The sequence below is a fragment of the Pongo pygmaeus genome, chromosome 2, assembly GCF_028885625.2.
Source record: "Pongo pygmaeus isolate AG05252 chromosome 2, NHGRI_mPonPyg2-v2.0_pri, whole genome shotgun sequence".
NCBI classification, from domain to species: Eukaryota; Metazoa; Chordata; class Mammalia; order Primates; family Hominidae; genus Pongo; species Pongo pygmaeus.
The window spans coordinates 123960617-123978208 of NC_085930.1; the positions used below are offsets into that span (position 1 = coordinate 123960617).

At 35.5% G+C, this 17592-nt stretch overlaps 1 protein-coding gene across 19 annotated transcripts in view; it reads right to left on the reverse strand.

Moving 5' to 3' along the window:
- RBMS3 (RNA binding motif single stranded interacting protein 3) overlaps window positions 1–17592 on the reverse strand; it is a 764097-nt gene that overhangs the window by 117038 nt on the left and 629467 nt on the right. For 14 of the 19 annotated variants that reach the window (XM_054479599.2, XM_054479604.2, XM_054479601.2 and 11 more), the window contains 2 exons: window positions 7820–7916; window positions 5533–5583 (listed from right to left, as the gene is read on the reverse strand). In XM_054479599.2, coding sequence (XP_054335574.1) covers window positions 5533–5583; window positions 7820–7916 — 148 coding nt within the window. The remainder of the gene's footprint in view (window positions 1–5532; window positions 5584–7819; window positions 7917–17592) is intronic. The other 5 variants (XM_054479608.2, XM_054479609.2, XM_054479606.2 and 2 more) reach the window with 1 other exon arrangement.

Consider the following 17592-nt stretch of genomic DNA (forward strand, 5'->3'; position numbering starts at 1 on the left):
CTATAGTGATTAAGGTATTTTGCATGGAATACAGATGCTCTAAAGCTGGGGCTGTCAAAATATAGCCTGTGAGTCAAATGTGGCCATACCTATTTCTGTAAATAAAGTTTTATTGGAACTCAAGGCACACCCATTCATTATGTATTGTCTATGGATGCTTTCACAATAAACCATAGAATTGAGTAGGTGTGACACAGACCATATAGCTCACAAAACAGAAAATATTTACTGTTTGGCTTTTTACAGAAAAAGGTTGCTGACCCTTGTTCTAAAAGAAAGACTGATACATTTGAATACATAAATACCAAAAATCTGCATGGCAAATATACAATTAAAATTTAAAGTAAACCGAGATAATATTTAAATTATCTATGATACTATAAACTTACTAACTGTAATAAGATCTTTTATAAATAAGAAAAGATCAATACCTCAAAAGAAAACTAAGCAAAGCAAACCAACTTGAAGTTCAGAGATAAAGAAAACAAAATCAGTCAATAAACATGTGAAAATCAACTCATAGGATTCAGAAATGAAAATAAAATATGAGTGAGATATTTACCACATTAACAAAATATTTAAAACTTGAGATTACCTGCTTTTAATTGAGGTTATGGAGAAAGGAAAACTGCTATCTAAAAGGCATTTTGACAATATTGTATATCAAATTTTAAAACATAAATATCTTTTGTGTCAGCAACTTATCTGACAGATGTTTTCTCACTAGGGCGTAATATTACTGTCTTGAGTTTTCAAGAAAGTACACCTTTTGGTGCATTTATACAATAGTGATAATGGAGCTGTTATCAAAATTGATATAGATCTATATGTGACTCATATTTATTGACATCCAGAACATTTTATTATTGAGGAAAAATAAATCAAATTGTAATACAATATTTGTAGAGTAATATTGTTTCTACATTAAAAATACACATTTACACACATGCAAATATATACTTTCATATGCAATAAAATTGACTGGATAGAAATATCTGATTTTGTTTACAATGTTTATTTCCGGAGAATAGAAATGATGAATGAAGGGATCCCAGGTGGAAAATCTTTTATACTCTCTACATTTCTTTTGAATTATAAGCCTTGCATTTCATTGTTTAAAGTTATTTTACTCAAGTTGCTGAGATTATATTTGAAAAATTACTGTAAAATTTTGAAGTTATACTTAACAATAGGAATGCCAGGACTATTTTCTACAGTAATTAGGGCAAATTAGGCCCTCTCAAAACACACACCTACAAATTTGAAGGACACAACTCTAAAACTAGTCCTTAGGCCTTACACGTTTAAGGTCAAAGAATGACCAAATTAAGTGTTCTGGGGTTTCTTATACAGCCTGGTTGTAGAGAAGCAGTTTATATTTGATCTTTAGCTGAAAACTCAGGGTTTATTAATCATAACAATTATAATTTTTTATTTGCTTGCAACTTTTTTGCCATTTGTTGCCATGGCAACAAATTATGTATTGATTCAATAAGGGCATCTTGCATTTCTTAGAATACTGTAATTAGATAACCAATTTTTAATTAAGTCAAAATGAAAGCTGACCTTTCTCCTTGAGATGATATAACACTAACCATATCAAGAACAGAAGATTTATGCTTCAAATGAGCTTAAATAAAGTTTAAGAAAGTGGAACTCTGCTTCCTCTTGAAAACTATCATCTTTACTCCTTGTCAGTAACACAGATGTAACAAAATATCCAATGTATTGGAACACAGCAATTTCAACTGTGTATTCATATGACATTGCAATGTAACATACTTCTCTGTAGAGTAGGTATTTGGTGCAATCCATCAACTATTAAAATTCTGTCAGTGCAATGGTCAGATTTCAGCATGCAGTACAGACGTCTGTGCTGAGAAGCAGAAACAAATAACCAACTACATTGACAAAGTCAGCATTTTTACTTCTTCTCAGCAAAAAGTGAATTCCTAATTTAGTCTAACAGTGTTGTCTTCTCAGAGTCTATTCAGGTGAACAATAACAAAAGGCAAACAGAAATGCTCTTGCTTCCCTACATGGGGTTTGACAGCTTTCCACGAGATCCAGTAAGTTCCCAGGGTCCAGTAACAGAAATCTCTTTTCTTTCCAAAACACCAGAATTATAATCCATGCAAAGAGACATCTATCCTTTCTTCCCAGAGTATTTTGTTTCTAAATCTACAAGCACATTACTTAGAAAATTCAATGTACAAAGAAACAAACTTAAATGGCAAAGTTTAGAAATTATATGCTTATGTTTTCTGTTCTTCTTTCATGCCTTTACTGTTCCCTTTCGTTCTCTGTGTCATTTCATTTCTCTCTTACCAATTGTTGCCCCTCCAGTTTACCCATTCACCCTCCCTAGCAAAGAGATCAAGGACATTGCGCTCTACTTTAGAACTTTATGGAAGCACTGTTTTCAGATACAAACCAGATTGAGACATTAGAGCCCTTTAAGTCAAGCCTGAGAGAGAATCCGAAGGGCTTCTAGCCTAGGCAATACATCTGGCTCCAACTCAGGAGTCAGTGTACAAGCTTGGTGATAGGGGAGGTATATTCCTGTACAATGAAACCTCATGCATGAAATTATCATAAAGTGAGGAAAGAGAAAATGTGATAGAGAAGAAAAGTTGCAAGCAAATTGGAATTATGGGCAATATATTTGAGACATAGATTTTGACACCTTGAATTTATTTGTAAAGTAGTCTCCAGTTACTGAAAAAAGGAGATTCTCAATGGGCATTTTAAGTTTTAGGTGTTGAATTTTTAGAAAGTAAGTGAAATAAGTACCAATGTAAGCAATTTATCTTGTTTATGGCCACAGAGTTTCTCTCCACCAAACTCATTAGCAAACTAAGGTAATTAGCACTATGAATGTGGTAGAAATAGATGATTCTCAACAAAGTTGCTTATTTTCAACTTTCTGCTTACAGCAACATTCATTTGATAAAACTGGGACAATTTAAAGCATAATGAGAAATCTATTAATATAATTAAATAATAATAATTTATTGAGTGTTTGCTCTTTTCCAGAAATTATTTTAAGAGCTTTAATGCCTTATTTCATTTAATGAACAAAACATAATTATTTATGTATTATTATGTCCATGTTACAGATGAGAAAACTGTGGCTCAGAAAGTTTACATAAATAGCTCAATACCCCCTTGCTAAAACGGGTTTCCTATCCTAATGAGCTCAACCAAGAATCCATGCTGTTAATCATCAAGTTCCTCATTAATTCTTCTCAGATTCAGGTTTTTTGATTTGTAGTCTAAGATGGCTTGAATATTTTTATATTTTAGTATCATAGGGTAATTTACCCTCACTTTGATGATAAAATTAAAGCCAGCTGGGTAAAGTTACTTATGTAATATGGACAGCCAACAAGATTATTACAGGGCAATGATTGATGGTACAAACTGTGTTTCCATGATACCGTTTTGCCCTTTTCTCCATCTAAAAGATAGCAAAGTGGTGGGTGGCCCAGCCACTTCTATTTTTCCAGGAATCCACCCCAGCCATAAACATTACATTTAAACCTAGTGGCCTAAGCTCAAGCATGATGTGTAATCTAGTCTGGGAAGTGGTATGATATCAGCTCTGAGTAGTAGCCACAGCAAGGAAAATCTAAAAGGACAAATTAAAGTACACACACACGTACACACACACTAATAATACACACACAGAAATAATACATGCAAACACGAGGCTGAAGCTGTACTGGGGTGGAAAAGGAGGTGTGTGAAAAACTTTGTAAAAGTCCTGAGTGACAGCTGAAATAAAGTCCCATACAACCATCTTCCCTGCCCCTAATAGATCTAGAAGTACTGAAGAATGTTACATAGTTTGACATCTGGTAAAATATTCAGATTTTGCCAGATATGCACTCCTTTTGGCCACAAAGAGATGATGTTAAAACTCAGTATGAGGACTAAGTTAGTATTAGTGCTTTACGGATGAACACATTTTTTAGAAGGTGGTTGTTTCCTTCCAGAAAGTCTCCTTTTGAGAACTTGGCAGGACTTCTTTCCTTTTCCTCCATTGGCTCAGTCTTTGCTATGCTATGTATTGCTTTGGCAGCACAAACTGAATTTTACCTTATGACTTGGACAGAAAAGTGTAGCCTGGATTTGTTGCATAGTGGTATGATTTATAGAACACAGAAGTAGATGAACTCAGAAAGCCCTCAAGGTATGTAAATAATAGTAAATAAAGGGATTTGCAAAATATGGTACAAAGTTCTGCTGTGGTAAACTACATATATTTTATTCTTTAAATAAAAAATCACCAAAATGTTTGGAGCAACATGAAAAGTTCCTTATTTAAAAAAATAAAATAGATACAGCTCAAATATGAAAGCCAGAGTCTCTAATTTTTTGAGTCCAGGAAATGGATGTCTGTGTATTTAGCTCCCTGGTCTTTAATATATACTAACTTACTTACATTTATCTTCTAAAGGGGTTAAAATTTAGCACTGCTTCTTCCTTGTATAATGAACACATTCAATAATAATGAGGACAATGATAATAATAATGCATAGCATGTATACTTTTTTACATTGTCTTTTACATATGATCTCTCATTTGATCCTCACAAAAGCACTAATCAGTATATAGTGTCAGAAAAGGAAACAAATGCACAGAGAGCATACCCAGAAGAGTCACCGAGACCTTGTCACACAACTTCCAGTCTAGGGCTCTTTCCCCTGCCTCATACTCTCATGAGTGTGTTGCTATTGAAATCTCTATCTCGCACTTCTATAGAGCTAGAAACCCTGTAAGACCTAGGCAAAGATAAATGCAATCATTAGCCCTCAGTCTACATTCTAATGTAATACATCATACTTTTCAGTTGGAATTGATGTAATATTGTGCCATAAAATGGGAAATCTAGCAAGTAGAAAATAGAGTTTGAATATTTAGCAGAGAGAAAATTTCCACTAAAGAAAAAGAAAACTGCTATAGTTAATTAACATGAAAATATTTACACACCTTGCCATCTATCTATATGAATTCATCTATTATCATATTTGAAATATATTGCTTCAATCAAAACTTGTCTATGATACTCCAAATTGTCCCTAAAGCATATCAGACTGTGGCCAAAGAGAGAAAAGCATATCAGAAAGAGAAGGGAAACAAAGAGTTTCCTTGTAGAATAAATTTAATTGTCTGGAGTTCTGAGTTCCTGCATAAAGCAGAAATTCCTCATGCATAAGAAATGGTAGACTCAGCTTGAATTGTTGATTGCTATTTCCTCTAATAAAGTTTCCACGCACTCTCTCTCTCTCTCTCACTCTCTTGCTTTTTCACCCTCTCTCTTTATCTGATTCTATGTGTATGTTGATCTCTAGCTATCTATTGTACATGCTTTTGTAGAATTTCAGGAACAGCTTTTTATCTGGAGAATATGGCTGCCTGAACGAGTTACACGATATAACAAAAGCTTTACCCCAAAGCTTCTATGCATTCCAAAAGCTTGTACTTGGATAATAGAAATATTAGCCTCAGGTGACTGAGAACACTTACTGTTGGTTGCATAACGTATGGCGGATGAGGCATCCATGAAGTACTCTGGACCTATGCATCAAACAGCATTTATTAGCACAAAGCAATCATAGAGAGAACTTGGTTCTTGTGTTCAGTGGAGTCACACTAGGTCATAAGAAAGTGGAATCCACCCTACTTTACAGTTAATTCGTGCTCAAAACCAAGGGTAAAAAGGGAATTCTTGGACTTGATTAAATTGGTCCCTGAAACAAGTAAAAGGTAAAGCAACTTCCTATATCAATGGAGCTGACTTCAGTGCCCACATGGCCCAGACTGGTCTTGGAGCATATTTTGAGGTTGATGTTGAAGGCTAAAGTCTTAGAAGGCCTCAGAGACCATTTGAAGATCAGCTTTCAGGGATGTCCTGGCAAGTAATGAAGGAAGCAAGAGTTGACTGCTAAGACTTTCTCTTTTTCTGTCATCAGTTGTAACTTCAAATGCTCAAGTGATCCCATTTTAGAAATATGTCCAAGTGGTAAAAGTTGTGTTAAGAGCTAAAGAGATAAACCAAAAATTTGGGGCAGTTATTTAGGTTTAACCCAAGTTAAGCAAGTTTGTAATTATTTTCACTCATGGTAATTGGTATAACAAATAAAAATGAGTATGTCAGCCAGCCAACTATTCTTAAATGTACCATGTGTCAGCCAAATGAAAAAGTCAGCCCGTATAAACTGAATGTCACGTGGAGAACTCAGAAGATTTTTTTTTATATACTCACACACACAGAATTGCCAAAACACTTTGGATTGAAAAAACCTGGTGAAAGGTGAGAATCAACAACATAGATCATTGCTGTAATCTCTTCTTTTGAGAAAAGGGAGCTACAGTTAAATTCCACTTATGAGCCCTCCCAAGTAAAATCACTCTTCAGTGAATATTTTATTCATGTCACCAAAGTGCTCTACACTGGGGCTTAATGGGTGGTCTTGGCTGGAACAGAGGCCAAGATTAGCAAAAAAAAGGAAACACACACACACACACACACACACACACACACACACATTACAACCAGGCAGGCCTGCAGGAAGAACAAAAACTGAACAGAACCTGCACATAGCCTCATGGGTCCCAAGGAAAGGCAATTAAGAAATCAGCCATTCAGAGACCCTCTAATGTAATTCAAATGAAAATCTATTCCATTTGCCCATGGATATGTTTCAAGAATCTGAGTGCAGAAAAAGAAAGAAAATGATCTGCTTCGGGGGGAATCAGTTAAGGAAAAGTGCACATAGTCTTAAGTTTGATTCTCTGACAGCTGGGATATCCTGAAATGAAGTATATAGTGACTGAACAAGGCAAAACTTCACTGAATTAATAGCATCAGCATCATTACAGTTTTACTCATTATATAACATCCACAGCCACCAGCTGCAAAATTCAAGAAGCACATACATACACACGCTTGCTGCATTCTCTCTTTCTCTTTCTCCCTCCAAACTTTTAAGAAATGACACTAGACACTTTCTACATGCAGCATATATATAGGCATTTTCTAATTAGAATTGGAAGAACTGTTTGAAGAACAATATTAGGTAGAGAGGAGATTAATATCACATACGTAATAACTCAGAGGAATAAAATAAGGAGTATTGTTTGAGGGAGAAGTGTGACTATTTTAATCCACCTATGTACTTGGAATTAACTGGCTATAATATCTAGTTGAGGAGACACATTGAGTCTCAGACTTCCCAGCATTTCAACATGCGGAACCCCTGAGGTCTCTTTTGGTCTCTCGGGAACTGAGAATGAAATAAGAGCAGGGAATAGGAACAACTTTTTACCACTTTGATAATTTCTTCTGTTTCTTGGGAAGTATGATTTAACATCTATCTGTGTAGCTTTACCAGGACAACCAAGACAAAATGAGATGACAGTGATAAAATATCCTGGAGTGAGTGAAGGAATTGCTAGAAATGTGCTTTTAGAAAAGACACAATAGGGAACATGAACAAACAAAATAACAGACAACAAACAAAATAATTTCCCAGTGGTGAGAGAGCTGTATTAAGGTTGGTTGGACAGTAGCATAATCATGAAAACTCAGCAGGAAGAATGAAAAGCGTAGTGGATTTTATTATCCAGTGAATTGATGCAAACAGGCTCTTGAAAGTATAGGCTAACTCATAACTTGAGTATTATTACATTAAGATGTGATTAAAGTGTATGAGAACTTTTTTTCTTTTCATTCTACTGTGTCCTTTTTGCCTCTCAATAGTGTATTACTGCAAGAAAGATATCTCCTAAGGTGCAGGTAAATCGGACATACCTGGTATGTGGAGACAGGGGAAGCAGCAATGAATGGCGTGATAGATGTCTGTGGAATCATGCGGTTGGTTGCAATACTGTACGGTGAAGAATAAAATCTGCAAACAGAAAACAAAAAAAAGAAGATTCACGAAGCTGCTACATGCCTGGCCTCTAATCAAATGCTATCAAGTACCTATGGGAAAGACATATTTCCACCCGCACGTTTTTCCACCAACCATTAACAGGAACATCCAGGAGATTTACATTATTTGATTCCACTAAGAGAAATAAGTAGCTCTGAATGAAATGACTTTGAGTCATCTGATAAAATTAGCGGCACAAAATCTTTCTTATGCCAGATAAGTTTAATACTGCCTCCCACCAGCAGGAGGAGAAAAGCCATGAGTGTTGTTTAAAAGGCTTTGAAATAAAGACAAAATGGAAGCACCAAGCTTTACAAAAGTGACTGATGTTACAAATACAGGAACTGCATCTGTGTCTTCAGTCAGGAAATAAAGACCAGTTCCTAGAAAGTTATGGATATTTTGTGTTAGGCATAGGTCCATGCCCTCATGCAGAAAATACTTTCTCCATGAAAAGAGAAGCAACAGGACAATTTGTATCGAGGTTGGAATAGGAATGTTTTCTGGATTAAGTCAAGGCACTGGCAGAGACACTGAACCTATATGATAGGCTCCTATAGACTCTGTAAAAAGCACTGAATTTGTAGTCCTCCAGAGCCCCTCACTGAACAATTGTAGAATGCTACAAGATCAGGAATTCACAGATCAGAGGAGGGATGATTCTTCTTGAGATCTATTAAAGTGTAGCTTCTGGATATGAAAATAAGTGAAATGTCCATTTCTGCTCAGACTATACTGTAGAGTCCATGAGTTACTGAATGCTCAAATCCTTCAGCAGAATTTAAATTGTGTTTCCCTTATGTCTTACTGGTAAGTGAAAGGTTAGACTGGCCAGCCAAAGAACAGACAAAACCAGGTTGCCTGAGATGGAGTATGTCAGTGATGTGAGGATAGGTTGGAAAAATGCATGTGAGAAATAATGGTATAATTCTTTTGCTTTATTGTACTTTTAGCAAAACTCAATTACTATGATTTTTTTTTAATAGTATGACTGAGCTTGGAATTTACGGGACAAAGACTTCATCCAACCTCAGGGATCAGTGATATTTTAAATAGAGATTTTCATGAGTTGCCTTTCTAAGAAAGCATCCTATGAGACTCCCATTAAATATGGGAGGACTAGAATTCAAGATTGTCAGGATTCAAGGAATAAATTCTTAAAGCTTATTTTCTGTAAAAGTCTTCAAGCAAAAATATAGTCTTAAATGTACTTAAATTATAGTCTTAAATGTACTTTAACTCTTAACAATGATTTGATAAGATCATACTCTTTTGGGTAAAAAAAAATAGTGTGGATGAAAAAAATTATCCCATCATACATTACATTCTTACTATCCATACTCACCAGACCCTTAAATTTATAGTTGTGATGTTTAAAAGAAGCCACTGACTATACACCTGATATAATGACAAAAAGAGATAATACAAAGTTGTTTTTTTTTTTAAAGACAACACTAACAGCTGACAAGGATGCAGAGAAAGTGGAATTCTCATTCAATGTTAGTGAGAAAGCAAAACATTACACCCATTTTGTAAAACAGCTTTGCAGTTTCTTTTAAAGTTCAACATACACTTTCCCTATGGCCCAGCAATCCCACTTCTCCATACTAACCAAAATTAAATCAAAACTTTTGTTTATGGAAAAACTTTAATCCAAATGTTTATACAGAATTTATTCATGATTGCTCCAAACTGGAAACAACCCAAATGTCCTTCCTCTGAATTAATAAACTGTGGCACATCCATACAATGGAACACAACTTAGCAATAAAAGGAAAATAACTACTGAAACATTCAACATGATGAATCTCAAGTAAATTTTGCTAAATGGAAGAAGTCAGACTCAAAAGGGTATGTACTATATAATTTCATTTATATCACACTAGGGAAAAGGCAAAACTATAGAGGGGTGGAGGAAGAGGTTGATTCCAAATGAGCACGAGAGAATTTGAGGAGGGGAGATATCTGTTCTACATCTTGATTGTGGTGGTGGTTACATGATTGTATGTGTTTGTCAGAATCATAGAACTGTACACTAAAGAGAGTGAATATACTGTATGTAAATTACATCTAATAAATCTGATTTTTTTAAAAAAGATAATTACTATGTAAGAAAACATTCATCTTTCCATTTTAAAAAATTATTGAACATTTACTATGTCTAACAAAGACGAGTAAGACTCTAAAATACCCCTTTGAGTTTCTCTATTTATTCACTTAAATTGTACTGTATTTGTGTATTAATTAGCCTAAAGCTCTCCATAGGCTTTCCATTGCAATGTGAACAAATGTTCACTCCTTGCACTGGCTAGCACAATCAGGCTATTGCCTACTTCTCTGATACTGTTTTCTTAACCCTTTCTCCATAGCTGACTAGGATTGAACCAAACTGACTTTCTTCTGTCCTGATCTCATCATTCTCACTCTCATCTCTACACTGAACTTGAAATTCTCTCTACCTAAAATGCTCACTTCTCCAAAGTTTTATAAGGCTGTCTCTTCTTCATTTCTGGTCTCACTCAACTGTCCCTTTTTCAGAGAGGATTGTAGCTAAATTAGCAACTGCCATGTCTGTCCCAATTGTTTTCTATCCCTTTCTCTTGATGTATTTATATAGTTCTCTTATCACTATCTGAAGTGGTAATTTAAAAAATTATTTTATATGTTATGGACTGAATGTTTGTGACCCCCTAAATTTACATGCTGAAGCTCTAACCCCTACCGTGGTTGTATTTGGAGATGGGGTGTCTAAGGAAGTAATTGGGGTTAAATGAGGACATAAGGGTGGGGCCTTAATGAAATAGGATTAGTGTTCTTTTAAGAAGATACATCGGACAGCTCACTCAGGCTCTCTCACATGCACACACTGAGGAAAGGCCATGTAAGGACACAACAAGATGGTAGCCCCAGGAGTTTGAGACCAGTCTGAACAACATGGTGAGACCCCATCTCTACAAAAATACAAAAATTAGCTGGGCATGGTGGTGCATGTCTGTATTCCCTTCTACTTGGGAGGTGAAGTGGGAAGATCATCTAAGTCCAGGAGATCGAGGCTGCAGTGAGCCATGAATGTGCTATTGCACTCCAGCCTGGGCAAAAGTGAGACCTTTTCTCAAAAAACAAACAAACAAACGAAAAAGATGGCAGCCATCTACAATCAGGGGAAGAGCGCCTTTACCAGAATCGGCTACATTGATCTTGAATTTCTACCATTCAGAACTGAAGAAAGATAAATTTTTGTTGTTTAAACCACCAAATCAATCAAGCCACTTTGTTACGGCAGCCTGAACTGACAAATACAATGTATTTATTGACTATTTTTCATTCTAGAATGTCAGCTCCAAGGGGGTTGAGTGTGTATATCAGTATTGTTGCCTAGAACAGAGCCTGGGAGATAGTAGATACTTGATAACTCTATGTTGAATGAATGAATGAATAAATGCAGAGCAGCTTATGGAATTCAGTAGTGATTACCATACAGGAAGATCAATACCAGGGTGGCAGGACCATAGAAGAAGGGTCCCTGAAAGAGGTAGGAAGCTGAGGAATGAGAGCCCAGAGAAGACGGTCCAATATCACATATTAAATGCTAAGTGGAAGCTTAAATAATATACCAAATTTCTAAGCATGCAGGGGCATTAGAAACTAGAAAAAAGACAGTCCTTTTCTATGAAAATCAAGGTTTGCATTTGAAAATTCCTTCTAGGTCTTATCTTTGACAGATCTTCATTTGTGAGGCAGTGAACAGTATTTGGGGCTCATAATGACATGTGAGGCACCCAAGGCCACTCAATAAACAGTCCTCCTCATACGCCGTGCAGTGGTTTAACTTCTGGTAGAAATCCAGGTTCAGCCTCTTATACAGACAAAGCAAACCACACATTACATTTTAGCGTGGCTGGTCGGCTTTGTAAAATGCGCCAATTGGAGTATTAAAAATGAAAGCAATAAAGATTGGATTGACAGGCAAAGTTTACAGGAAATTCTATGGGGAAAACAGAGAACAGAAACATAAAGAAAGCAGCCAAGTAAATGGATACTAGCAAAAGGAACCCTTGGGGGAAAATTTAATGCATTTTTTGTCCTATCTGCTCTAATCCTATCCATCAAACAAGAATTACATTTCATACTTCCCAGCAAATTCCAATACTGCCACTCAAGTCAGAGAGTCATTTAGAAGTGAAAATGTTCTGGGAAGAACAGAATCGGCATACCATCTTGATCTCCTAATTCTGGTATTCTGAAATAAGCTCTTCTCAAGTCCAAACATACACCAGATGAATTTACAGGAAACCCCTGCTTAAACCATGACAGGAGAGGCTACTATTGCATCTGAGGCTTAGAGGTACCATATCTAAAGAAAATACGCAAGGTCAGACTCCAAGGAGGGAACTGCAGAATGTGTTTCCAAATCTCTTAGCTTTTTCTCAGTCCCTGCCATGGTCAGTGTTTGAAAATATTTTCACACAGGCATCACATTAAAAATAAATAAATAAACAAATACATACATACATACATACATACATACTTCAAGCAGAGATGTCATGCTATTAGGGAACTTTCTAGGCAGAATAACAAAATAAGGTAATTCTAAACATGGGAATTTATGTTTTTATATTTGGTAATATATGCATTATGCATTATGCATTTTGCCTTGCAAATGTTGTTACAGAAAATGGGAATGAGTTGTTTAACAAGTTATTTTCCTGGTAAAAGTTTACTTCTTCACCAAGATTCACAGCATTATGTATATACCAAGTGCCTCTTTTACACTGAAACCAGTGGTTCTAAGCCACAGGTGATTTTGCTCTCCAGCAGACATTTGGTAATGTCTGGAGACATTTTTTGTTATCACAACTGGAGGAGATGGGGGAGCTACTGGCATCTATTGGGTAAAGGCCTGGGATGCTGCTAAACATGCTACAATGCATAGAACAGCTCCTATGACAAACATTATCTAGTCCTGAATGTTAGTAGCATGAAGATTGAGAAACCTTGCTTAAGCACATGAGCTAGTTACTTCTGGGGTTTCTTTCACATGAACAAAATATTAAATGCCAAAGTGGATAAGAGACATTAACTAAGTATGATCCATGGAAGTCTAAGCTAACCTTTGAAAAACTTAATATTTTCAAGGAATGCAAAGAATCTCTTGGTTCTTTGGCATTAAAGGCAACTGTCCTCCAGAAATCCAGAAAATGCAAATCTAGGTCACTAATAGGGCATTATTTTGCCTGCAGAAAAGTCATCTTCAGGGAATTTGGCAGTCAGTAGTAATACGGTAAAATGTTATTTCGCTGACAATAAAAATAGCATGAATATATCAGTAACCCCAGGGTATAATTTTTTTTACTATACAAAAAACAAATCCTATTTACATATTGAAATAAACAGCACTGGCTTGTGTTTCATGTCCACAGGCAATGTTGTTAGGGCTGGAACCATGAATACTATCCTCAGGGTAACACAATAGTACAAGATGAATAAGTTATTGGTCATTTTTATTGTAATACCAACGTATCCTTCACATTAGATTCCTTTCCTAGTGTAATAAGATAAGGTTTCCACATTGCTTAACACCAAATGCCCATATAAAGCAGCCAGCAAACCAATGCTATGGAAAACATTCTTTTTCGCATCTTCCCCAAGAATGTATTTTATTCAAATAAAACAATCCAAGAGGCTTTTATACAGCAGCTCTCAATGAAAAGGGCACAGGAAAGATGAGATTTTGAATATGGGAGGGAATATTTCCCACCTCCCCTGCTCATCTTTGAAAGGGATGGAATTTCATATTGGATTGCTAAAAGAGCAGTAGGGCAATAGTAAAAACAAATTAGAGTTTTACCAGATAGCTCTAAGAGAATGGACATTTTTATTCTTGTAAGTTAGCCTGTAGTAAAAGGTACTAAGATTTTTACTTTTCTGTTGTGACAGACACTTCTTCACTCCACCCTTCAGAGTCCTAGATAAAAGTGCTATTGATCTAATTTTTAAGTGATAACTTGGATAGATTCAGGCAGATGACAGAACTGACATTTTCTACTGCCTAAATGCAAACAGCACAGATTCACCATGGTGTAGTTATGAACTGTTTGTTCTTCCTTAGCTAACAATCAAGCTAACTTCGGGGGTCTTTATTTCAGTTTCATGTTTCTGTATTAATGTGAAGGTTATGAGATACAGACCATTTAGCTCTTTACGCAATTTAACCTACTAGCTACAACTCAGACACATACTTGCTTAAGATACTAAAAAAGCCCTATGGCTTAGTTTACAGTTACAGGATTCCATAAGATCACAAAATATGTCATTTAGCTAGGATGTGGCACCTCTCCAAGAGGAAAAGCTCATGTCACTGCACTATCAAGAAGCCTTCCCAATTCCTCATCAGAACACAACTGCCTCTCCTCCACGGTCCTATGGAAATAATTTGCTTTATTTTTCTTTTTGAAAAAATAAAAAATAAAAAGGTAAACGGTGAAAGATAAGTTTCCCTCTCACCCTATTTCCCACTACTCTGTTGGCCCTTCCCAGAGAATCACCATCATGCTTTCTTGTGTACTCCTTCAGAAACATTTTATACATATAAAAGTTAATAGATACATATATCTTATAGTACTTTGCGGTTTAATCGTGACAGTTTTGCATTCTCTCTCCTATTAGAATTGTATATATGTCCATTGTTCCTAATATGATGTGAGCATTTTCTTTTTTCTAATTTTAAACTGTACTATAGATAGAAAGTTGAAAAAAATTGTTAAGCTTATTGACCTCAAGTGAATCAGCATTAAGCAATGTTGAACAATAATAACTGGATTGGAGTAAGTTGCAACTACATCTTTGGATACCCTATGTTCTATGTAAAACGGGACCAGGCTCTTCTCTACAGTAATATTTATCTTTCTGTTAGGTTACTTATCTCTGAGTTATATTTGATGGCTAAATTGAATACAGCAATGTGAATGAGGAATAATATACTCTATTATGGACACTTATGTTAGGCTCCTTGGTATGTTGAGTAAGTTATTTAAATCAGCTTCCACACCTCTAAGAGGCATGTCCCAATGTTAACTCAAGAAACAGTATATACTTGTGTGACATCTCACATGCATAGAAATGGTTGTTCTGGTGTCCTACTACTGGGAATGTTACCATATAAAGGTAATGAAACCAAAGATAAGCAAAACAGTTTAAAAATAATTTCTATAAAGAAGTATCAAATAAATAAGATCAATTAGCTATAATCCTCTTATTTCTTTAATTTCTGAATGTAAAATTTCTATCTCCTTGTTGCCAACAACATAATGGATAGTCCAAGCCTTCCAAAATTCCATCTTTCACTCAAGACAGAGAAACTCATGGGTAGTTCGGCTGTTTTGGGTGAAACTAGAGGTAATATTTTAGGAGAATTAGGTTAAGATGTTACATGGGGACAGACTGACTTGATGGCTGGGGAGGAGGATGGTTTCTCTGATGTCAACTTGCTGGAGCCAAGCAGATATCATCTGTCACATTTCCTTGTCCTGATTTAGCATTCACAATACTGGGTTAAAGAGTCTATGAAAATGAATAAGATATGGTGCCTATCTTCATTGAGTTATATTCTAGCAGGGAACTATTACAGATATGGGTATCAAGAAGTACATAATAAAAAAGACTAATTGTCAAACCTATCATGGAAAGGCCAAACATAGGGCAACAATAATGTCAGCATTTACATTGATGATTATCTTGTACCACACAAGGTTCCTTTAATCTTTACAAAGTCTTATAAAGGTACTGATATTATTATCTTTATTTCACAGAGGAAGAAACTAAATTATGGACAATGGGTCCATAATCGCACATCTGGTAAATGACAGAGTTTGGATGCATCCCTGAGCAGGATGATTCTGAAGTTTTCACTCTTAACCATTGCTTAAACTGTTTTTCCAATGACTAATAGCATAACTAGCTCTGCCTGGTATGATTTAATGATGTTCTTGAAATGAAAACAATATTTTAAAAAAGTATATTATTACGTAGTTACTGATACCCATATCTATATGGTGTGTGTGCATGTGTATGTGTGTGGTGGTGGGGTCATGGGGAGTCAGTTTTACCATATGGGAACTCAGGCAGAGAGAATTCCACGTTCAACAAAACACAGAGGTACAAAGTAGCATGGGATGTTCCAAGAATCACAGACGGTCCAGTTCAGTTGCAGTAACCAAATTATGAAGTTCTGTTCATACTATCTGGGGAAGTTTGAGTGTTGTTCTGTAGTTAGTAAAGGCCACGTAATACTTCAAACCAGGTAGGTAGGTGATTTCTGTAGTTACATTTGCTTAAAAATTATTCAAAAATTAATGTGAAAATTGTTCGTGGGGGGAGGTATATTAAAGGGAGTAAAAAGCTTAGTATAGGTAGGAAATGGTAATTGAATAAATTCAACCAGTGGCAAGGAGGAAGGGCTAGGTTGAAGATATACATCGGATATAGATTGCACATCTTAATGACTAGTTTTATTGTGAAGAATGTAGGATAAGAAAGAGTCCAGAGGAGTGGAGATCATAACCTAAATGGATTTAGAGAATTTAAAACAAAGGAAAACAAAATTTGATATGTGTGTTTTGTTTGAATTTGTGTAGTTTGTATTACAAAATATTGATGAGGATAATGACCTCAGTTTGGGACAATGACGTAGTAGCAGTACCTAGTAAGCTAGAACCATAGAACCACAGGTCATTGATCTCTGAAGCCAGTTACACACTTGAAGTATAGACTTGGGAGTCTTACTTTACAGAAAGCAAGAGAGGTTGATGAGAGCAACTAGAGAGAAGAAAGAAAGTGAGAAAAGACCAGAGTAAGATTAGTAAAAGTGGGTAGGAATATTTATTGCACAGGAAGTATTGAAGAGAGGGACTGGTGCTACCATTAGCAGCAAGACAAGAAAATAAAGTGAGGAAAGATAATATGCCCAATTTCAATGGACTAAAATTATTTATTATATGATATTAGAGATTTGAGATTAGATAATATAATATGAGATAATATAATAGTATATAAAATCTCTTGATTTGGATATCTTTAGCATCTTAACTAAAGTTTGTTTCTTGAGGAAAATATTCATTGTTGTAAATATCTAAGTGGGTAGTCACAGAGGGTGAACCATTTTTGCAACTGTTCAAATAGTTTAAAGGATACAGTTATATTGTTAATATAAGGTATAGATAAAGACATTTCATATTTCAGGTGATTTAAGGTTGACAGATGTACCTGCAGCAAATCCAATAGGGTCCAGGAGTGGTAACCTGAAATGTGAGGTGTAGATTTTGAGAAAAAAAGAGAAATGTTCACTGTGTTCTAGGCTGTCCTCACTGCCTTGAAAATTGCATGGCCCAAAGTTCACCTTTGATTTCTCAGATTAGGATTTGAAACCTCGATTTATTTTCTATGTCGATTTGTAACAATTAAGGGTGAGTATTTGGGAAATTATGTCTTTGTAGAATTTTAAATTGTGCATTAGAGAATGACTGATTAAAATCATGCATAACAAGTTATCATTCCCTAACTTCAGTTCTACATTTACCACTGACTCTTGATCTTTTTTTGTCTTAATGAGTCTTAGTTTGTCTTAGTGAGACTTAGTGAATCTTAGTGAGAC